This window comes from Drosophila obscura, unplaced genomic scaffold (assembly GCF_018151105.1).
Source record: "Drosophila obscura isolate BZ-5 IFL unplaced genomic scaffold, ASM1815110v1 contig_9, whole genome shotgun sequence".
NCBI classification, from domain to species: domain Eukaryota; kingdom Metazoa; phylum Arthropoda; class Insecta; order Diptera; family Drosophilidae; genus Drosophila; species Drosophila obscura.
In genome coordinates, this window is record NW_024542883.1 from 1,350,632 (window position 1) to 1,374,879 (window position 24,248).

General features: G+C 44.4%; 1 protein-coding gene and 1 non-coding gene across 4 annotated transcripts; one reads left to right on the forward strand and one right to left on the reverse strand.

The window, feature by feature from the left end:
• Positions 1-1,199: 1,199 nt before the first annotated feature.
• Positions 1,200-16,474, forward strand: LOC111078935. Of its 3 annotated transcripts, none has more exons than XR_005968516.1 (4): positions 1,200-1,323; positions 1,395-1,733; positions 1,790-1,975; positions 16,059-16,474. It is a non-coding gene; the product is annotated as an uncharacterized LOC111078935 (transcript). The 3 variants fall into 3 exon arrangements; XR_005968515.1 differs by having other exon boundaries at positions 1,795-1,975; XR_005968514.1 differs by lacking the exon at positions 1,790-1,975 and having other exon boundaries at positions 1,212-1,323.
• A 4,880-nt stretch (positions 16,475-21,354) lies between these two features.
• Positions 21,355-22,149, reverse strand: LOC121405346. Its single transcript, XM_041596015.1, has one exon. It carries the CDS (start codon positions 22,147-22,149, stop codon positions 21,355-21,357), a length of 795 nt encoding a protein of 264 aa, XP_041451949.1.
• Positions 22,150-24,248: the final 2,099 nt, after the last annotated feature.

A 24,248-nucleotide genomic window follows, 5' to 3' on the forward strand; every position in this document is an offset into this window, starting at 1 on the left:
CTATAAGAGCTAGAGAAACCAAATTTTGTTTCCAGACTCATGTGATATCACACTGTTACAAGCATTATTTAAAATTTCTCCCCCGCCCCCCGAAAAACGTAGAGAATGGCCATATCTACTAGACTGTCGAATCTGGTTTGGATTGGATCATTATTATAGCCAGAATGAAGAAATTAATTTTCAGTTGCTTACCCCGCCCTTCGCAGCGTAAAAGACGCTACTTATTCTCTTTCTCGCTTGCACAAACTTCACTGTGCAGTGCTCGACCTTTCGCGGAGAATATGTATAATCTAGCTGACAGATGTAAAAAAAAATGTGTATAAAATATTAAAAAATTCGACATAAATCATAAGCTCACATATATATATACTGACTGAGTACGGTTATAAGTAGTGTCGCGTCCCCAGAAGCGACTCACACGTTCCTTCTCGTTTTACATAGTTTTTTCTTACACAATATAATATTTTTTTTTGTATAATCCAGCATAAAAAGCAGCCACCGAGAGGGAAAAATAGATAACGGGCAGGAAATGAATGATAACTTATGGTCTTTTCACACTGCCGACCATCTTCCATCCATATCTGGGAATGTTCGTAATAGCCTTTTTACACTGGCGAACATCCTCCATCTATTTTTGGAAGGTCCATAAGGTTTTGCCGCTCCAAAAATTTCCCTGTTATTTATTTTTTATTACTTTGTATACGTGCTATAAGAATTTTAAAGCCATTAGAAAAACAAGCGGCAGCTTGAAGTGGTTTGCCATGCTTATATGTATATAGCCCAGTCCAAGATAGCGGCTGGAATTGTACATATAATTCTTAAATCTCCGTCTTTTCGAATTCATTAATTATTGACTCATTAGTCATTTGTAAGATTATTAGCTTGTGAAAGCTTGTGTGTTTGTTGAATAACAGCCAAGACAATTGACATATTAATATCCATAATTTCCGCACAAGTCTTTGTTCTATTATTCTCATCATCTATTTTTCCATGGTGGATAGTGCCAGTGGGATTCGGAGTGTCACATCTGTCAAATATTCCAACCATTCCTTAAAGATGTATTTTGTGGTATCAGGCTATTAGAAGCCTGAAAGAGCTGTAATTACATCATAGAAATATTTTCCGTGTGCCATTTTTGCTTGTACCGAAAGGTTGCAAACTTTATAGCGCTAACTTGACTCAATATTCGATTTACTCTTAAATGTAATTTTTATCGCTAAAATATTTAGGTGCCCGCAAACATATTTTGAATTGCTTATCTGTTACTATATGCAGAAGATTATTATAGAATGGAACAAATTTTTGTGGCCAAAGAAAATCCAGGTACATATCATTATAAACCAATCGATGAACTTTCGCATTTTATGAGGTTTTATCCATTTATTTACATTTAGTTCCGTCGATATCCCTAAAAACGAATGGATTGACTATAAATAATAGTACTAGAAAACAAAATGCCAGAAAATTAGTACTGGGAAAACTGGATAATATGCTGCGTCAGAACCAAACTCCATTTAACGTCGATACCTTATCATGCCCTAAGAGCTTTGCAAAATTACCACTTCAGTATTGCCATAGACATAATGAACGTGGAGAAGTCAATCTGAAATGTACACCTAGTTACTTGGGTCTCTACTCTTTGAAAAATGAAGTCTGTTTCCAGAGTGCCTATGAAAATTTATTTGATTATATGGACTTTTCAAATACGAAGTGTTTGAATAAATGCTGGAGACGTAAGTCGCTTTAAAATGTTATATGTATACGTGTTCACATATTTAAATTACCTTAGAGCAGTCATAACTTAAAAATCGCAGATTTTGAGCTCATTCGGTGGCAGATATGTCCGTTTTTCAAACCATCCCGAGCCCACAATACCAGTCTCTAACGGCGTGGCTTCCAGACTATCCCGAGGCCCCGAAGAAGTTAAGGCCCCTTCGAGTACCAAGTCACGACTTCTCAGAAGGGCATGAAATCTGTAGGTACAGGCGATGCTAAACAGTATATTTTAGATGGGGGCAGCGTCCTATGCACAGTGCATAGTAAAGTGTTCTTTGCCTGCTGTTTACTCACACAAATGCACTAAAAACATGTGAATATATACGTGCCGATCCCAGCTCCATTTCCTCGTCCAGCCCATGCAACTGCGACACAAGTAATGTACCCCGTTATGAATTCTGTCAATGTTCGCACCCCGTTTTCCAGCTCAGGAGAGTTTGTGCGTACCCGTACTCAAAAAAGAGTTAAGAGGTATAATAGATTTGTGGTAAAAGTGGATGTGTGCAACGCAGAGAAGGAAACGTTTCCGACCCCATAAAGTATATATATTCTTGATCAGCATCAATAGCCGAGCCGATATAGCCAAGTCTGTCTGATGTTAGATGTAGAATATACATAGTATATGTAGATGTAGATATCAGATGTAGCAAAAATATGTAATATGTAAAATTTTTTTTTTCTTTTTTTAAATTCTAAAAAATTATAAGCTCAAAAATGTATATACTGACTGAGTACGGGTATAAATAGAGTCGCGTCCCCAGAAGCGACTCACACGTTCCTTCTCGTTATATATATTATTATTATATTATATATTATTATTATATTATATATTATTATTATATTATATATTATTATTATATCATATATTATTATTATATTATATATTATTATTATATTATATATATAGATATATATATTAGATTTTTGGAAAAAATGGATTTGTGCAACGCAGAGAAGGAAACGTTTCCGACCCCATAGAGTATTTATATTCTCGATCAGCATCAACAGCCGGATCTCAGAAACTATAAGAGCTAGAGAAACCAAATTTTGTTTCCAGACTCATGTGATATCACACTGTTACAAGTATTATTTAAAATTTCTCCCCCGCCCCTTTCAGCCTTCGCAAAGAACGAAAATCTGTGGCATCCACAATTTTGATGATACGAGAAAACGAAAAACGTAGAGAATGGCCATATCTACTAGACTGTCGAATCTGGTTTGGATTGGATCATTATTATAGCCAGAATGAAGAAATTAATTTTCAGTTGCTTACCCCGCCCTTCGCAGCGTAAAAGACGCTACTTATTCTCTTTCTCGCTTGCACAAACTTCCCTGTGCAGTGCTCGACCTTTCGCGGAGAATATGTATAATCTACATTTTAGATGTATAATCTACATTGTAGATTAAGATGTAGCTGACAGATGTAAAAAAAAAATGTATAAAAAACATTAAAAAATTCGACAAAAATCATAAACTCACATATTTATATACTGACTGAGTACGGGTATACAAGTAGAGTAGCGTCCACAGAAGCGACTCACAACGTTCCTTCTCGTTTTTTTTTTTGGTTTATGGTTAAGGCAAGCTCCGACTTTCACTTACTTTTCCATTTTACGTTTTTAGCCAAAAGTCATATGGTTCATTTCAAATCGTTCTGACATTCGCAAAAGTGTGGTTTATTTCCTCCTGTACTGCTAAGCGCAAAATTTACTGCTGTTATACCCACGCGTTAGTGCCAGCTTATACAAAAAGGACTCTGTTATGTTAAACATGTTATGTTCGGAGGAAATCATTACTTTTTGTTGCCCTAACCTTTTTTTTCAGATCTAATTTTGAGGTTGGTTTATTTAAAAATTATTTATATCGAGAAGGATCTGGGAACGCGACTCTACTTATACCCGTACTCAGTCAGTATATACATTTTTGAGCTTATGATTTTCTAGAATTTTAGAATTAAAATCTACAATGTATATTTTACATTTAACATGTAGATTATAGTTGTACCATTTATATTCTTCATGTCCTCCGCTAGGGGTTGCTCGCGCACTGAACGCGGCAGAGTGTGCGAGCGAGAAAGAGAATGAGTAGCTTTCTGGCTGAAGTAGACGGGGGAAGCAACTGAAAATTAATTTATTCATTCTGGCTATAATTATGATCCGATCTGATTCAGATTCGGCAATCTGGTAGATATGGTCATCCTCTACGATACAGCGTTTTTAGTTTTATCGTATCATTAAAATTATGCCTGCCACAGATTTTCGTCCTTTGTTGGGTCGGAAGGGGGCGGGGCGAAATTTTGAAATACACTTGCAGCAGTGTGATATCACATGAGTCTGGAAACCAAACTTGGTTTCTCTAGCTTGTAATGTCCGATCTCAGGCTGAGGTATGCTTCAGTCTGTCCAGGGTCCTGAATTACAAGTTATTTATAATTCGCAGGACTTTATTTGGAAAACCAGGAACTTTGCCAGCAACTGAAAATGGGTTAGCGAAATCACAACACTCTTGGTTACTTGACTTTTAAAAGATATCTTTATTCTTCCGTATTATTATGCTACCCGGTTATGTTGTGTTATTTTTATTTGTTCTACGACGCGTATTGTGGTTTGACTTGCGTGTTTGTTATTTGCCTGACTGCTACGGCTGGTGGACTCTCCTCCTCGATGGCTGGTGGACTCCATTTAATAGATCGGCCGGCCTTCCATTTTCCCATGAATGTCTTACAGATATTTTATTTCTACTCCAGAATGTGGGAAGGGTTCTTACATAAATATATATTGCCGAATTATAGTCTGCGCGTGCAGACTGGCTGATCGGTAACAGAAGGTTACCTAATCATTAGCCCTGTAGTCAGTGTCCAGTATTCCCGGTAAAGAAAGTCGGAGACTGCTCATGGGCTCGCGCATGTGAGTGTCCAATGTCCCAGGTAAGGTGATCGATGTGCACCGGTACCGTGGGAAAGGAATTTTGCTGGCACTTCGCGTTTCTTGAGGGGGATACTAGTGGGAAAGGAATGCCATTTGGGGAAATTTGAGGTTTATTTAGTGTTACAGATATTTTTATATATATATAGAGATATTGTCAACTTAAAAACAGGTGTTGCCTGCGTTGTGACGAACCATGGGGAACCATGGTTTACATACCAGGTCCCATTTAGCGCGATCCGGTGGGAATACGTCACCAGATAGGTCCCAGAGATGTTCTTTCGAGCGCCAGTCTCCTCCAGAATGGTCACTTGCGCGTCGTTAATGATGATGGTTGGAGCTGATTGCCTCTAGATGCCCTGGCAGCGTTGCGCAGTGGGCGACGGACCCTGCCATCATCTGCTGGGCGCAGGTGTTCCCTTGATATTGCCGGCAGAATGTTGCACCGACGGTAGCCTCGCAGTCGCCAACTTTGACGGCTTGTGTTCCACATTCTGCTACGATGTTTCCCTCGCTGAAGTCCAGTATTTTCCGTTGGTGTTGTACTGGGAATAAAAGTATTTTTCGGCATGTTCGTTTGGGTTGGGGGAACTTTATCAGGAACGTGTGAGTAGGTCGCTGCTCTGGAAGACGCTCACTTTTGATACTCCCAAAAGTTCTACCAAGCTGAGGTTGGCTGAGGCCTCGAACTCTTGGATGTCGGCGCCGTCTAGTAGGGCTCGTGCCAGAGTTAGGCCGAGGATGAGGTTTTCCAGATCGGTGATAATAATTCTGTTTTTAACCAGAATTATCTCCACCAGTTGGTTTCTCTCGGCGTCGTCGGATTTGTTTATAGTGTTCATGTAATGGGTCAGCTCATTTAGGCGGTCCTGGATCTTGGTGTTGATCTCCATCTGGTTGGCCTCTGCTTCCACCAGTTGGCCTTGTTTAAAGCGTACCTGTTCCCAGTCGTTGATATCGGGGGTGCCGGCGATAACTTAAAGGGCCGTCCCGAGGATGTTGATGCTCCGCCTTTCTCGATGGTGGATTTTTAGCGTATAATCTCTACGCTATTGCGGATGTGGCCTAAGTCGGTAGTAATTACATCGGTCATCCGATTGACGGCGAATAGTTCGGCGGCCTGTTCTGTTTGGACCACATATTCTTTGTAAGAGGTTACGTTTGTCGTGTGGCGTAGGTATCCGTAGCTATCCCAGATGACGGCATTTCCATCCACTATGGGGATGTAGTCGGCGGTCGTATAGTCATGTAACTTGACTAGTGCCTGGGCCGTCGTGATCATGGTGAAAAGAATCAATGTAGTGTCCATACTGTTTAGGCTGCGGTAGATGTAGGTGTTGGTTAGGTATTTCGATGGGAGTTCAATTAACGGTGGGTAACTTGTAGAAATGTCTTTCGCTCGAAATAAGAAGCGAACTGATTTACCGGGTTTCGCCTTAGCGGGTTGAGCGACACTTTTCCAGGTTATTGGTGGTATTTTGCTGCGGGGGGTGATCGCCTTTTCTTGACGTTCGATGTCACGTGTGCTGAGTCCTCGGTTTTTTTCTGTCTGTTGGCCGCGCGTGTGCTGAGGATGATATTTATTTTTCTTTGTCTTGTCTCTTGCTGTTTCCATTTTCGTGGATTTTGGTGGCGCATGTGCTGAGTTTTCATTTCTTTGGGTGTTGAACTCGTCATTTGAGAGCGTTCGTTACTTCCGTTGTGGTGGGGGTTGGTTACGTCTTCTGAGCTAGAGGGTTTTGGGTCATTGGCTGCGCGCGTGCTGCGTTCTCGCCTTTAAATTCGTTGGCTTTGGCTGGTCAGCTGCCAATGTATGGAACCAAAGTCGTAGCTAGGGGGATTGCGGGGGGGCTAGTGGTAGTATTTGCCTCGTCGGTTGCATCCCTGCCCTCGTGGAATTCCTTCAAGTCGTTGATGTTAGCAACCTTCGATTTTCGGTTGCCCGGATGCTGTAGTTTTAAAATTTTCGGTGATGCAAAACCTTTGACTCGGTAGGGTCCATCGTATTTTGGTGCCAGCTTAGCGGCGAATCCGTCGGCCGCGTTGGAGAGGTGGTGTTGTCGTAGGAGTACTAGGGATCCAATAGTGGGGCGCCATTGCCGGCGGCGGAGATTGTAATGCCTTCCTTGTTCTTGGCTTGCCCATGGATGTTATTTCTGAAAATGGTGAATACTTCGCTGAGTTTGTTGGTTGCCTTGCCGAGAGCGGTCTCTGGGGGGCTTCCGGTGCCTGCCGTGGCTTCGTCATAGAGGGCTCCAGGCAAACGGGGCTCTCTTCCATGCAGTAGGAAAGGTGGGCTAAATCCCGTTGTCTCCGAGACGCTGGAATTTACTGCGAGTGATATTTCCGGTAGTAGTTCGTCCCAGGTATTTTGACGATCCCCTACGAATTGGGCAATCATGGTCTTGACCGTCCGCTTTGCCCTTTCCGTTGGATTTTCCTGGGGGCAGTACTGTGCGGTATGTTGCACTTCTACTCCTTCTGTCTGTAGAAATGACCGAAACGATCGGCTTGTGAATTGCGTGCCGTTGTCGCACACAAAGCGTTTGGGTATGCCGAAATGGCTTAGGATTCGTTCTCGAAAAGCCAGTTGGTGGCCTTTTTGAGTGGTACCAATTCGACTCATTTCGTGAAAGTGTCAAAGAAGACGAGCAGCATCGTGTTTCCCTTCTTTGATCGAGGTAGTGGTCCAACGAAGTCAGCGCATAGTGTAGCGAATGGCTTTTCGGCTTTGCGAGTGAGCATCTGGCCCACCGGCTTGCGTTGTTGAGCTTTGAGCCCAGATGTCAATATAGTTCCCCGTTGGCGTAGGTATAGTCGGGGTCGAGGCTCGTCCTGGACTTGTTTTATCCTGCGCTGGAGCCAGTGTTCCTCTTCGATCCGTGCGAGTGTTCCTAATGGCTGCCTGGATAGTGCATCTGCAACTACGTTCTGTTTGCCCGCTCGATAATGCACGTCATATTGGTATTGCTGAAGTTCGAGGGCCCATCTCGCCACTCTACCGTATGGGCTGTCAAGCGTATTTAGCCATTTTAGTGCGAGATGATCGGTGATTACATCGAATCGGTAACCTTCCAGGAAGCAGCGTAGTTTTCGAATGGCCCAAATGACCACCTTGTCGGTAGCGGAGTAGTTTTCTTCCGCCTGGTTCAGTCGTCGGCTGACATATGCTATGACTCGTTCTTTGCCTTCGATTTCTTGGGTGAGAACTGCGCCAACTCCCAGATTGCTCTCATCTGTTTGCAGCGAGAACTTGACGTTGAAATCGGGGCACGCAAGGACGGGGGCGGTCGTGAGAAGTGTCTTCAGTAGGTCATATCCATGGTTTTCCCTTCTTGAGCAGGCAGGACATCGGTTCGACGACTGTCGCGAAGTTTGGTACAAATCTCCGGTACCAGGATGCCATCCCGATGCATTGACGAAGTTCTTTCCGGTTCGTAGGAGGCCGGAGTTCTTTGACGGCGGCAATTTTGTCGGAGTCGGTATGGCTGATCATGTGGCCCAGATATTTGATCCGGCTTTGAAAGAAACTGCATTTTTCCGAGTTTATGCGTAGATTTGCTCTTCGTAGTCGAGAAAAAACCACTTATAGATTGTGTAGGTGTTCCTCAAAATCTCGCCCAATGACGATAATATCATCTAGGTAAGCGAATGCGTAGGGTTCCATATCGGCGCCAATTACTGTGTCGAGGGCCCGCTGAAACGTTGCCGGCGCTGAATGTAGTGCAAAAGGCATCACTTTCCATTGATATAGGCCTCGGCCTGGTACTGTGAAAGCTATTGCTTCTCGACTTCCGTTTGCCATTGGTATTTGCCAGTATCCATTCTTTAGATCGAGAGTGGTGATAAATCGTGCGTTTTGTAAACGTTCCAAGATGTAGTTGATTCTGGGCAATGGGTACGCGTGCGGGATGGAATGTTCGTTGAGCTGTCGAAAATCCACGCACATGCGGAATTTCCCATTCTTTTTACGCACGAGTACGATTGGCGCGCTGTGAGGGCTTCGGGAGGGCTCGATGAGACCTTCCGTTATCAATTGGTCTACTTGTTCGTCGATGATTCGCATCATGTCCGGGTTTTTAGGATAGTATCGTTGCTTGATGGGTCGATTATCCCTCATGACGATGGTATGCTCGGCGATGTCTGAGGTGCCATGGAGGGTAGCGAACTTCGGTAGCTCTTCGTCCAGAAATGCTTGAATTTGTGGCGCTATGTCGGGTGGCCAAGGATCCGGGGCTGGTTCTGACTCGTCTTCGATCTCGGGGTCAAAGTTTTGGTTCGGGGCTTCGGGTAGGATGGTGATGTCAAACGCGCTGGGTGGTTTGATTCTGCGGGGGAGTTCGCTGATGTGGGCGACAATGGGTATCGACCATGGTATCGACCATGGGTACGATATTTTGGTATGCTGGATGTAGTACTCGTGTTATACTACAGCCAGACTGGTACGTGAACAGGTGAGTCGCGATGACGCCTCTGGTATCGCAACAACGACTTGTTTGGGCGACGAAGATCTCGGACATGGCTCTAGGCATGGCTCGGTGCATGGCGCTAAGAATCATGTCGGTACGCGGAAGGTACTCCAATGGGTTGGCGAAGATCTGTGTGACGTCGGCCGTGGGTACGACAGGGCTGCGGTCGGTGTATCGTGGGGTCATCGTACTGGTTTCCGGGCCCGCGTTGAGGGGCTCTGTGGATATCAGTTTAATTATGGGCCCCGACCAGGGTGGGTTCAGCGTGGCTGTTTCCCTTGTTGCTGGGCTGTTGATCTGTTGCTGCCGTTGTCGGTGTCGATGTTGTTGTCTTGGTTCAGGGCTGATTGTCGTCTCTGAGGGTGTTTCTATGTTCACTTTCTCCTGGGAGGAGATGGTACTTACATGCTCTGTTGCTGGACTTGGACCTGGGCTTCCTGTGTCGAGCGCCGGGTTCCGGTGCATTAGTGCTTGTCTCGTGGGTGAGATTCTCGTAGTTTCTTTGGGATATGTGTCCCCTGTGGTTGGCCTAGGACGCGGTTGCTCCGTAGTGACCGTGGGATTCGTCTTTCCGGTTGCTTGGTTGTGGTTTCTTGTTGTTGGCTTCTGCTTCGTGTTCGTGGGCCGGCGCTTTGCCTTTGTTGGGGCTGGGCTGGGTATCGTCTTCTTCGTGACGATCTGGGTCGTTTTATTTGTTGGGGTAGGTCGTGGTCGTGTGTTCGCTGGGGTTTGTATGGGTGTCATGTTGGCGTTGCTGGGTGCCGAAATCGTTGGGATAGTTTGCGGACGTATGACGGCTGCCGTTAGCTTCGGTTTCCGGTGTCGAGGTTCGTTGCCTTGTACTCTGGTGGTCGGAACGGTGTGGATGTGTGGTGTGGGGCACTGATCTCGTAATTGTAGAAGTGTGGTACCGCACTGGATCGTTGTTTCAATGGCGCCTAGGAAGTCCATGTCGTCCATGCCGACGATAGCTTGATCCAACATGTTTGGTAGGACAAGGAGGGGTATTTGAACTTCTCTTTGATCCAGTCTGCAGTGTTAGCTGTGACAAGTCTTGCAGTTCGTGGCGGCGCACGTACATCTGGTATGCTGGAAGGGCGTTGTCGTAGATCCTGGTTAGCTCCTTGGTTGCGTCGTACCCAGCGTGGTGCATGAGTAGGCGTATCTCGATGAGGAAATCTTTGAACAGTTCCCCCGCCACTTGCTTGCGGGCTCGGATCTGGTCTTCCAATTGTTCAAAATACTGTAGCTAGGGGCCTTGGAAACGGGGCGGCAGGAGTGCGGTATTCGGTGGCTGCGCGGACTCGTAATCCGGTCTTAGGATCCATTTGGCGAGTGTCGGATGGTCCAGGAGTAGTGGGCAGTGGTGACTTGGAACGAGAGCGTGAGGCTGGCTTGGCATAGTGCCTCTCGAACTCTCCTAGGCGAACCCAGGCTTCTTGCGCGAGTGGCCCGTCGACTAGTGCAGCAAATTTCTTTCGGCGTTCATCGACCGTTCCTTTGCTGCCGAATCCAAATTCTTCGGCGAGGACTTCTAGTTCGTCCCGACGGAGTTTGTGGATCCAGCCGGTGCTGACCCCTGGATTGGAAAAGTGTCCCGCAGGGTATGCCTCCTCTGGTTGTTCATCGTCGTGATGTTCCATGTTGATTTCTGTTGATTTTTGGCATTGAGTCACTGTTGAACGGCACTTTTAGGATTGGCACTGCGTATACTTTCGCGTTTGTTTTCGTTTGCGAAATTTTTTATTCAATTTTCTTTTTGATGGCAGTGGGTCTTTAATCCACGAAGTCCCTGATTTCGGTTTTCTTGAAGTTTCCACGAAAAATCCTTTAAAGTCCCTGCTCGGGCGCCAACTGTCATGTCCTATCTCAGGCTGAGGTATGATTCAGTCTGTCCATGGTCCTGAATTACGAGTTGTTTATAATTCGCAGGACTTTATTTGGAAAACCAGGAACTTTGCCAGCAACTGAAAATGGGTTAGCGAAATCACAACACTCTTGGTTACTTGACTTTTAAAAGATATCTTTATTCTTCCGTATTATTATGCTACCCGGTTATGTTATGTGTTATTTTTATTTGTTCTACGACGCGTATTGTGGTTTGACTTGCGTGTTTGTTATTTGCCTGACTGCTACGGCTGGTGGACTCTCCTCCTCGATGGCTGGTGGACTCCTTTTTATAGATCGGCCGGCCTTCCATTTTCCCATGAATGTCTTACAGATATCTTATTTCTACTCCAGAATGTGGGAAGGGTTCTTACATAAATATATATTGCCGAATTATAGTCTGCGCGTGCAGACTGGCTGATCGGTAACAGAAGGTTACCTAATCATTAGCCCTGTAGTCAGTGTCCAGTATTCCCGGTAAGGAAAGTCGGAGACTGCTCATGGGCTCGCGCATGTGAGTGTCCAATGTCCCAGGTAAGGTGATCGATGTGCACCGGTACCGTGGGAAAGGAATTTTGCTGGCACTTCGCGTTTCTTGAGGGGGATGGTTAGGTAGGCCCCCCCCCCCCCGCCCCCCCCCCCCCCCCCCCCCCCCCCCCCCCCCCCCCCCCCCCCCCCCCCCCCCCCCCCCCGTGGGCCCCCCCCCCCCCCCCCCCCCGCCGCCCCCCCCCCCCCCCCCCCCCCCCCCCCCCCCCCCCCCCCCCGCCCCCCCCCCCCCCCCCCCCCCCCCGGCGGCCCCGGCGGTAACTGAGGTTTATTTAGTGTTACAGATATATTTATATATATATAGAGATATTGTCAACTTAAAAACAGGTGTTGCCTGCGTTGTGACGAACCATGGGGAACCATGGTTCGTTACAAGCACTTATAGTCTCTGAGATCTAGGCGCTCATCAAGACGGACAGACGGACGGACGGACAGACGGACGAACAGACGGACATGGCTTTATCGACTCTGCTATTGATGCTGATCAAGAATGTATATACTTTATGGGGTCGGAAACGTTTCCTTCTCTGCGTTGCACACATCCACTTGTACCACAAATCTAATATACCCCTTAACTCTTTTTTGAGTAGGGGTTAAAAAGGGCACAAGCTTAATTGCACTGGTAATAGTGTCAAACCCAAATCAATTCATCAATAAGTCATCTTTCGCATTTAAGAGTCGTTTTGTTGTATAAAAAGACGTTTACTTTTCATTTCTCTAAAGAATTTGGTGCCGTTTTGAAAACCACACGGTCACACGGTTATAATGAAGATTTGTTTGGTGCTAAACCATATTTTATTAGTTATGACAGTCTTCAAGGAAATTATCAATATGTGTGTGTGTATCTATCCATGCGAAATGATCGTAAGCGAAATTTATTTCAAATTTGACTTTTTGATGATACATTTTTTTGAAATCGGTAATAAAAAACCAAATAGTATTTTTAATTCGGTCGCTTACGATTATTTAGCAACAATGTGTGTACATTAGGCTGGGCCAAAATTTAAACAAAAAATTTTGTTTTTTGTTTTTTCAAGGTGACACTCCCCAATTCTTTTCTCTTTTCTTTCTTTTCTTTATTCAATAAAATTATACAATTTTTAGTTTATTGTTGGGGGTTGCTTCCACAAAAGAAAATACACTTTTTTGGTTAAATATATATTAAAAAACAGTTTAATTCGTCGGTTATTTAAAAAAATATTGAAATTTAGAAACTAGTTCATATTGATAACACTACTCAACAAAATCGAACTTTTTTTTTCCTCAAGGATCCAAACCGACTTTTTCTGATAGATATGGGGCTTTAAAATTTTTTAAAGAATTATGGTTTTTTTTCAATGGCAGAACTTTTTTTTGAAGAATTTTTGAAGTCTGGTATTTTTTTTTTAAGCTTTTTTCAGAGGTAGCGATAGTTTTTTTCACATAACTTTAATATCTTACGTCTGGTTGTAAAGAACTTTGCTATTTTGAAAAGATAATTAAAACAGCTAAAAGCTAAGCCCAAACACTTTGTGATTACAGCTTACCGTCTGGGAAATATAAAGCATTGAAATGCAAAAATGATGATTTTTGTGCGGTATTTTTTACGAACTTTTGACTTTAAAAACTCAGGAAAAGTCGAAAAAAAATTATATCTTGTGTCCTCTATTTTTTTGTGTATAGGTGCGTTAATTTGGCGTCGTTTAAGGTATCGCTCATTAAAATCTATGGAGAGACTTTGGAGCTAACCAAACCTAAAATACAACCAGACGTAAGATATTAAAGTTATGTGAAAAAAACTATCGCTACCTCTGAAAAAGCTTAAAAAAAAATACCAGTTTTCAAAAATTCTTCAAAAAAAAGTTCTGCCATAGAAAAAAAAAAAAATGTCATCAAACCATTTCTAAGCCCCAAATCTTTAAGAAAAAGTTCGTTTTGTTCCTTGAGGAAAAATCGTGTTGACTAGTGTAATAGGCTATTTTTATTTTTTTTTATTTAGTTACTCTTAAATAAATTAACGATTGGTGAAAATCAAGAAGTTCAGCTGAGGTTGATATATTTAGTTAACTAGTTCGCAAAAACTTGTGCAGGTTTTTTACTACAATATACATATATGCAATAGATTTCACCAATTACATTACTCGACACGAGTTTTCCTCAAGGAACAAAACCAACTTTTTCTTAAAGACTTAGGGCTTAGAAATGGTTTGATACAAATTTTTTTTTTCTATGGCAGAACTTTTTTTTTTACATTTTTGAAATCTGGTATTTTTTTTAAATCTTTTTTCAGAGCGCTTTTTTTCACGTAACTCTAGTATCTTACCTCTGGTTGTAAAGAACTTTGCTATTAAAGATATTTAAAACAGCTAGAAGTTAAGCCTAAACACTTTGTGATTTCAGCTTACCGTCTGTAAAATATAAAGCATTGAAATGCAAAAATTATGGTTTTTTTGCGGTATTTTTAACGAAATTTTGACTTTAAAAATTCGGGAAAAGTCGGGAAAAAATGATATCCTGTGACATCTATTTATACCCGTACTCAAAAAAGAGTTAAGGGGTATATTAGATTTGTGGTAAAATTGGATGTGTGCAACGCAGAGAAGGAAACGTTTCCGACCCCATAAAGTATATATATTCTTGATCAGCATCAACAGCCGAGTCTATATAGCCATGTCCGTCTGTCCGTCCGTCTGTCCGTCTGTCTGTCCGTCCGTCTTGATGAGCGCCTGGATCTCAGAGACTATAAGAGCAAGAGAAACCAAATTTGGTTTCCAGACTCATGTGATATCACACTGCCACAAGTGTATTTCAAAATTTCGCCCCGCCCCCTTCCGCCCACACAAAGGACGAAAATCTGTGGCAGGCACAGTTTTAAAGATACGATAAACGCAGTATCGTAGAGAATGCCCATATCTACCAGATTGCCGAATCTGAATCAGATCGGATTATAATTATAGCCAGAATGAAGAAATTAATTTTCAGTTGCTTCCCCTCCCCCTCCCGTTCCAGACAACGCAACTCATTTTCCTTCTCGCTCGCACACTCTGCCGCGTTCAGTGCGCGAGCAACCCCTAGCGGAGGAGATGTAGAATATGAATGGAACATGTACAATCTAAATGTTAGATGTAGAATATACATTGTATATGTAGATGTAGATAGCATATGTAGCAAAAAAATGTAATATGTAAATTTTTTTTTTTTCTAAAATTCTTAAAAATCATAAGCTCAAAAATGTATATACTGACTGAGTACGGGTATAAGTAGAGTCGTGTCCCCAGAAGCGACTCACACGTTCCTTCTCGTTTTTTCTGTACAGGTGCATTAATTAGGCCTCGTTTTAGGCATTGTTCATTAAAATCTATGGAAAAACTTTGGAGCTAAAATTCGTTAACCAAACCTAAAAAATGAAAAAAATTAACAAAAAATACCTTTTTGAAGGTTGCGGGCCCAACTGCCAATTGGGAATTGGGAAAAATAGAGAACACAGAATATAATTTTTTTTCGACTTTTCCTGAGTTTTTAAAGTAAAAATTTCGTTAAAAATACCACAGAAAACTCATAATTTTGGCATTTCAAGGCTTTATATTTCCGAGACGGTACGCTAAAATCACAAAGTATTTGGGCTTACCCTGTTTAAATTATCTTTTCAAAATAGCAAAGTTCTTTACAACCAGAAGTAAGATACTAGTGCTATGGGGAAAAAAACTCTACCTCTGAAAAAAGCTATATAAAAAAATTCCAGAATAAAATAAAAACTTTAATATTACTATCAAACCCAATATAAAACGAGAAGGAACGTGTGAGTCGTTTCTGGGGACACGACTCTACTTATACGCTGGGGGTTGCTCGCGCACTGAACGCGGCAGAGTGTGCGAGCGAGAAGGAAAATGAGTTGCGTTGTCTGGAACGGGAGGGGGAGGGGAAGCAACTGAAAATTAATTTCTTCATTCTGGCTATAATTATGATCCGATCTGATTCAAATTTGGCAGTCTGGTAGATATGGACATTCTCTACGATACTGCGTTTTTAGTTTTTTCGTATCTTTAAAATTGTGCCTGCCACAGATTTTCGTCCTTTGTGGGGGCGGAAGGGGGCGGGGCGAAATTTTGAAATGCACTTGTAGCAGTGGGATATCACATGAGTCTGGAAACCAAATTTGGTTGCCCTAGCTCTTATAGTCTCTGAGATCTAGGCGCTCAACAAGACAGACAGACGGACAGACGGACAGACAGACATGGCTATATCGACTCGGCTATTGATGCTGATCAAGAATATATATACTTTATGGGGTCGGAAACGTTTCCTTCTCTGCGTTACACACATCCACTTTTACCACAAATCTAATATACCCCTTAACTCTTTTTTGAGTACGGGTATAAAAAATGAGGAGGGGTCCCGTTTAAATTAAAAAAAAAAAAATTAATTTGACTCAACCTAATGTATATACATATTAAAAATACATTTATTTTTTATTTTAGCAATTACCGAAATATGGTTGGACAATGAATCTGGTGATGATATATTTACTGAAAAATTTTTAAATAATCTGGGCAGCTTGATAGAAGATTTGGGAAATGAGTGTTTTATCTCAATACGCAATGTTTTTTGTGAAAACCTTGACAATTGGTCTCAATTAGATGATACTGATAACACTGGGACTGAACACGGCGAGTATACATTGGATTCACAGATGACGATGCCCAATTTAGATGATATAGATATACCATTTTAGACAAGATAAAATAAAGCACTCTCAGGTTTAATGGCGCGTCCACCCCTTATAAAATTAATAGATTAAATTTTTAATTAACATTGCTTTGTTTTTTGCTGTGCGCAGTACATAAGTTAAAACCCTAAAAAATTATATTTGCATCATATTATAAAAACCGATATAAAAATATTGAGTACGAAGTTTAATTTGTATTGCGATGTTACGCATTACAAACAAAGTTAAGTTAAGGCGGTAGTTAAAAAGAAATCTTCCCCCCAGCTCACTTGGTCCTACTATAGTCCTACTCTTATTCGTCCCAGCATCTTCTGAAGAAATCATTATTATGGATTTCAGTGTCCCGCGCTGGCTCGAATAACGGCAGAGCAATGTTCTATGCTGAGTCTGTATAGACAGATGCCAAGCTTTTTTGGCACCTATATTTATCCAAAATCAGTTAAAGACCTTTGATTTATAACGTTATAATGTTTATTTATACCGGAGGCTAGCTGAAGCCAATTGCTCGCTCTTTTGCCCAGCCAGATAAATGTGCACAAGCGGGGGTTCAGTATGCAACCTATGCTGCGAGAGATTAGCATAGAACTACTTGGGCCACGACGGCCGATCAATGCAAGAGCCGACGCGGCAGGTGCAGAGCGCCCTTTAACAGGGAGAGCGCAGCAGCACTGCCGAACGCTGGGGACATACATAAGCTTAGGTTTCGACACTCTTATACAACTAGTTACAGCTACATTTAATATTATGATAGACGCTTAAGTAGCCGCTGGCCCGAACATACTCCCCCCGTTGGAAGCTCGCCTTTCAACTGACTTCTCAAGGGGCAGCAAACACAGCCGAGTAACGGCCCACCTGATGGTTCCTGAAGCCGTCTTCAAATCAGCCACGCGGCCTACTCCATCCTTGCCTTTGACGACGTCGACCACTCTAGCCAGTGGCCAACGCATTGGAGGAAGATTCTCATCCTTCACCAAGACGACATCATTGACGCAGAGGTTTTTCGTAGGCGTACGCCACTTCGAGCGCTCTTGCAAAAGAGTCAAAAACTCTTCGCGCCAACGCCTCCAGAATGTCTGCTGCAGTTGAGTGACCCGCTGCCAACCATCCAGACGGTTGTAGTTGAGCTTCGTTAGGTCAGGCTCGAGAATTGACTGATGCGGGCCTCCCAAAAGCAGATGAGCAGGCGTCAACACATCCAAGTCATCAGGATTTTCTGAAAGCGAGAGCAAAGGGCGAGAATTAACAATTGCCGCGATCTGGCAGATCAAGGTGCGGAGCTCGTCGAAGCTAAGGATGGATGGCCCAACTGAGCGGTACAGGTGATACTTTGCGGACTTCACGGCCGCTTCCCACAATCCGCCAAAGTGCGGAGAGCGCGGGGGGATGAAATGCCAGTCGATGGTGTCAGCCAAGCAGGATTCATGGAAAAGCTTCTCAGGAAAAGCTTCTTCAGCTCCAGAAGCTCATTCTTAGCGCCAACGAAATTTGTCGCATTGTCCGACCAAATATGACTTGGCCTTCCTCGAGTGGACGTAAAACGTTTCAATGCGCCCAGGAACGATGCGGTGGTCAGATCTTTAACAAGCTCCATGTGTATGGCCTTAGATGTGAAGCAAATAAACACGCTTATGTAGCACTTGATCGGAGGCCTCATGCGGATTTCTGATCGGTAGAAAAAGGGTCCACAATAGTCCACTCCAGTTACTTCGAAGGCCCGCGATCCTTCCAGACGCTCCTTAGGCAAGTCTCCCATTATGTGCTCAACCATGCGCGGCCTCGTCCTGAAGCATCTTACACACTTGCTAACCGCTTTCGAGACGGCTTTGATTCCTCCAATAGGCCAATATTCTAATCGAATTTTAGCAAGCAAGGCGCGAGGTTATCATTGCTTATCATTGCAGATGTTACGAGATGTCCCTTGGGCAAAATAAGCGGGTGCTGAGCATTAAACGGGAGCGATGAGTTGCTGAGACGACCTCCAACTCGAAGTAAACCTAACGGATCGATGAACGGAGATAGCGAATTGATAGAGCTAGACTTCCTGACTTGCCCGATGCGTCTAATCTCCTTTATGTCCGACCACAAACTTGCCAGCTGAACGTGTCGAACAAGAGGATGCGTTCCTTGCTGTATGTCAGAAACCGTGAGTCCAGGATGCCTAAGACGATGAACGAATTTATGCATGTAGGCGAATGTGCGCTGCATGCCAAGGAAAGAATTAGCAAATTTGCATCCGGACGTGAGATCGGCATGTGGAGTCGGAGTTTCAGAAACGGCAGATACAGGCCACTCATCCTTAGTACCTAACAAAAACGAGGGGCCGTGAAACCACAGATCTGACTGGATGAGGTAGCTGGGAAGCGAGCCTCTGGAGAGGATATCAGCGGGATTCAACAATGTGGGAACATAGCGCCATTCCATGCCTTGCGTCAACTCTTGAATTGTTGCCACTCGATTTGCCACGAAAACCTGAAATTTGGCTGGCTCATCCCGAATCCAAGATAACGCCGTAGACGAATCCGACAGCAGTAAAACTGACCTGGGAAAATTCCCGTCTTCTTTAAGTTGCGCATAACCTTCGCAAGCAAATGGGCTCCACTCAATTCCAGCTTTGAAATCGACAATGATTTTAGTGGCGCCACTCGAGACTTTGAGCACAAAACATTGCTCGACGACTCTTCTTGTCTGGACACGCCATATATGCAAGCACCATATGCTTCCATGCTGGCATCACAAAATCCATGAACCTCTACAATTGCGCTGGAATGATGGACAACTTGAGGAAAGGAAATGCGAGAGATGCTTGCCAAACTGTTTCTCAGGTCAATCCAAGTTGAGTGCAGCGCTGTCGGTAGGCTTTTATCCCAGTCCAAATGTTCTCTCCAAAGCTGCTGAAGAAAGATCTTGCAGCTGACAATAACAGGATTAATCAATCCAAGAGGGTCGTAGAAATTCGCAATAGTTGACAAAACCGACCGCTTGGAGGGCCTTGAATTCGTGTCCAGCGCGGACATGGCAAACAGCAGCTGCTCCGACGCAGGGTCCCAAGCTAAACCAAAAGTTTTGGTAATGTCGCTTCCATCATGAAACCGCAGAAATTTCTCCACGTCGTCCTCTGGAAGTCCATCGAGCACCTCCTGGTTCCATTTTCTAAGCTTAAAGTTACCGCAAGACAGTAGACTTGAAGTTTGGCGCATCTTTTCCATGACCTCTGCGACCGAGTTGCCGCCAGAGATGAGATCATCAACATAGAACTCCTGTTGCAGAGCAGCTGAGCCAAGAGGGTAGGGATTACCCTCGTCGATGGCCAGCTGGTGCATTGCGCGGACCGCTAAAAACGATGCAGCCCCCGTACCGTATGGGACGGTGTCTAATGTGTAGACCTGAACCTCGGACTGGATGGAATCTCGCCATAGGATACACTGGAGAAAATTGTTGGGTGGAGATACCTTTACGCAGCGGTACATTTTACAAATGTCACCAGTGAGGGGGGATATGTGCCTAACCGGATCAGTATGTTAAACAATGCTGGCTGAATAACAGGACCTGTTATCATCACATCATTTAAGGAGCATCCAGTTGATGTAGCTGCAGAGCCATCGAAAACGACACGGAGTTTTGTCGTGGTACTATCCTCCTTTAAAACGCAGTGATAAGGCAGAAAATACTTGCAGAGGGCTACGTGAGTCAGGATGGGCTTTGGACATATGCTTTAAATCAGTATACTCTTTCATAAAAGCTGAGTAACGCTCCTTGAGCGCGGGATTACGATCCAGCTTTCGCTCCAAGCTGAGAAATCGTCAATACGCCTGAGTATAGGACTCTCCCAAGTGATCAGCATCATGCTTTAAAGGCAGTCGAACGGAGTACTCCCCTGATGGCAACCGTGAAAAGTGGCTTACGAAATGCGCCTCACAATCTACTTCTTCCTTTGTACTTAAGCTAGCCTCCACACAATTCTCATCTTCCCAAAACAAACGAAGAGTTCGATCCAACCTTGCATTCATTCTATCATCCGAATCCGGAGAATTTTGGGTTGCCAAAAGCGACGAGCTTGATACCCTCTGTCCACCACCAGATACGATCCACCCAAGCCGGGTCTTCTGCAGAAGAGGCAATCCATCTATGAGCTTGATTTGCCCTACGCAGAGAAGGCCATAGAATATGCTCGCGCCAATGAGGAGATCTACTCGCTGAGGATTAAAGAGTGCAGGATCGGTAAGCTGAATATTGGAGGGAATGTTCCAATCGGCTACATTAACTGCCAGACTTGGTTGGCTATCTGTGATTGTGGGTGCGATGAGAGCAGTGAGTGTGGTCGAATAGTCTGAAGTGCGAGACTGCATGCAAATGCTGACGGTGGATCCCTCAGCGGACACGCTAGTATCGCCCAGACCAAAAACAAGGGCTGGGCTAACTTGGATGTAACGAGATGAAGCTGGGATTCTGAATCTAGAATGGCGCGACAAGGAACCAAAACGCCAGATCGATTTTTCACCAAAACAACAGCTGTGGCCAACAGCACAACATCGGAGTGGAGACCTTGGGCAGCAAGAGAGGTAGACGCATGAGACGGCACACTGCTAGCAGAATCCTGGTTGTACTGCTCGTTCTGGAGGAGAAACAGCTGGGGAGCTTTGCGCTATGGATGAGTCGAAGTGCAATAAGGTATAATGCCTCCTTCCGCAAACTCTACACTGCCCACGTGTACATGCACGAGTACCATGACCCGATTTTAAGCAGCTAAAACAAAGCGACAGCTTCTTCACTTCCTTGTGACGCAGAAAAGGAGATAAATTTGTGAAGATGCTGCACGAGTTTATTCCGTGTCCCGCTGAATGGCAGAAAGGGCATCCGGACGGGTCGGCGGTAGAGTTAGAGGCAACAAAGGTTTTCTTAAGGTGTGTAGACTAGCTTTTTCCTACCTGAGCGCTACCAGCGTGTGTCGCTATAGCGTATTGCACGTTCTCCATCTTCTGTCATCGCTTTTCCAGGAAATCGTAGAATTCCCCAGCTGTGGGTATCCTGTCCGATGACGCAGTCTCTTCCTATTTGGTTTGGGTCTTCTCATCTAGCTTTTGCAGCAGCATGTGGATTATCATGCATCCAGATATCTCCTCAGCACTTCCTAATGTCTGCAGGCCGCGCGTATGCAAGCTGACTGCGTCCGAAAACTCCCGAAGCCTTTTAGCAGAAGGCGAATCTACCTTCTTGAGCCCAAGAATCTCCTTGATGTGTGACTGCAAAACAAGTCGTTTATTATTAAAACGTCTGCTAAGTATGTCCAGAGCCACACGATAATTGGCACTGGAGAGCTCCAACGATCGAACCGAATCCAGGGCCGCATCCGAGAGACATGAGCGAAGATGTTGGAACTTCTCGATTTCACTGAGATCTGCATCCCCTTCGATGACCGAATTGAACATGGCAATAAAATCCGCATATTCCACATAGCCACCGGAAAAGCTAGGTAGCTTCAGCACAGGAAGCCGCTGCTTGTGAGCCATGATGATGGTATGACCTACAGAGCTATTTGGCATGCTAGTGGAATGAGCAGCTACGCGCAAATGTCCCAGTTCGAGAGCCGCCAGCAGCTCGGCTTTCAAAGAAATGAAGAGCGTATTGAACGTTTCACGCAGCTCACTTCCAATCTCGTCTTCATCCAGTGATTCCAACTCACTATGGGACTTGTTGAACTCCTCACGCATTTCAGCCAACATATCGAGGCGCACATCTATATCAGCCGCACTTAGATTGTCGATTTTATTCCCCGAGAATGACTGGCCAAGACGCTGCAGCCGATCAGCTTTACGCTTGTAAAACCTCAGCATTTTTTCCTCCATCGCAATATTTCCGCCCGCACCTGTATTCGGCTCTTTGCCCATGCCAACCGGTGTAATGCAACGAAACAACGGAAAATGTAAGACCGCTTAAGCAACGGCGAAAGAACGGGAGCGAGAATAGAAGACACGGAAAGTCAAGGGCCGCGGCTGCAGCGACGCAAAGCAAGAGAGAATCGGCGATTAAGCAACGGAATATTAGACGGCTGCAGTCTCAATGAACTTGCACTTTAACTGTTCTTATTTGCACAAAATGTATTTGTTGGTCGTTAAACGGCACAGCAACGAACATCTTATTCGATTTTTATAGTTTTTAAACGTAACGCGATTAAAAATTGTAGTTAAATCACGTTGGGGTCACCAATGTTTGAGATGCCAAGCTTTTTTGGCACCTATATTTATCCAAAATCAGTTAAAGACCTTTGATTTATAACGTTATAATGTTTATTTATACCGGCGGCTAGCTGAAGCCAATTGCTCGTTCTTTTGCCCAGCCAGATAAATGTGCACAAGCGGGGGTTCAGTATGCAACCTATGCTGCGAGAGATTAGCATAGAACTACTTGGGCCACGACGGCCGATCAATGCAAGAGCCGACGCGGCAGGTGCAGAGCGCCCTTTAACAGGGAGAGCGCAGCAGCACTGCCGAACGCTGGGGACATACATAAGCTTAGGTTTCGACACTCTTATACAACTAGTTACAGCTACATTTAATATTATGATAGACGCTTAAGTAGCCGCTGGCCCGAACATCATATCGCAAGATTATGAAGGTGGTTTTTTTTTTAAGTTAATAAGTTAATATATAATATAATATATATATATATATATATATAATATAAGTTAATATATTTATAGATTTGACTAAGCGAGCCCTACATGTTTGGTACGCCCGTGCAGCATTGCTTCACACCTGCAGGGGCGTGACCTCGGCTAGTCCATCCTGTCTGTCGCGCTCAACAGCGCGCAGTTCCCCCATGATGGTTGCCGCGAAGTTGGTCGCTTTCTATTTGCCCGGTAACTGGAGCATGAGGAGGTTTCGAGTGGTGATAGTCGGACGACTTCCAGCTGATGTCTTGGTCCTGCAAATCGGCCACACGAAAAGATGACGTGCTCGGCGTCCTACTCCACTCCGTAGTCTGGTCGTACCCAAAGCGGTACAGGTAGCAGCGAAAACAGCCGTGGTTGGGCGTAGTTCGCAGTTTTGAGGTCATTGGACCAGGCTGGAGCCGCATAGAGCATTACCGATCTCGCCACACTCGTCAGCAGCAGTCTTTGCCAATGCTTTGGTCCTTGGATGTTCAGCATGATCCTTCACCACTCTCTTGGACGTCACTGTGCTGTTTGTGACTGTGACGACAGTCTCAACCTTTCGACAGGACGCCAGCACTACCTCGGAGCGCGAGCTCAAGTACAATTTGCTCCAGCCGCTTGTGCATGAGAGTAATTGACTTATTGCAGGTCGACTCCACCACCGTCAAATCCTTCGTCGGCAATTGCACTTGAGAAAATGTCCACCACTCGATTAATGGCGTCAATAGTAGATCTGGTGTTGCGAAATCCTTACTGGTACGGTGAAGGGTCGCCCGCCTCCGCAAAGACTCAGCAGATTGACCTGTATGACGAAGCTGACCCTGGTGGCTTACTCGGCTTGGGAATGAGCACCAGCTTTTGCGACTTCCTCCTCTCAGGAAATACTCCTTTCCGAAGGCGCTGGTTTAGAAGCGTCACGAAGATTTCTAGCGCAGGGAGAGGTCGAGTATGAGCGCTCTATTTGGGATAGAGTCTGGCGTTGGTGCTTTGTTTGGGGTAATGCTCCTGGCTGCGTTTTTCACTTCCTCGATCGTCACCTATTCGATAAGAATCTAATCACCCGATGTGGTCCGCCATGCCCGGAAAGAGCTCTTCCATGATCGATCTGACCAAGTCGGGTTCCGATGGGGTTCCGATGCCCTTCCCTAAGGGTCGTGTTCGGCAGAAGCACATAGCGACAGAAAGCAGTTTGCTGACCTTTATGGAATGGGCGGAAATGCCTTTTTTTTTTGGCATTAACCCCAAAATTAAGTTGTAATATTATCATTATTTTATTATTACTCCCTTTTA

Coding starts and splice junctions, on each gene's coding strand:
- LOC121405346 (XM_041596015.1), bottom strand. CDS start 22,149: ATGGAGGAAAAAATGCTGAGGTTTTACAAGCGTAAAGCTGATCGGCTG.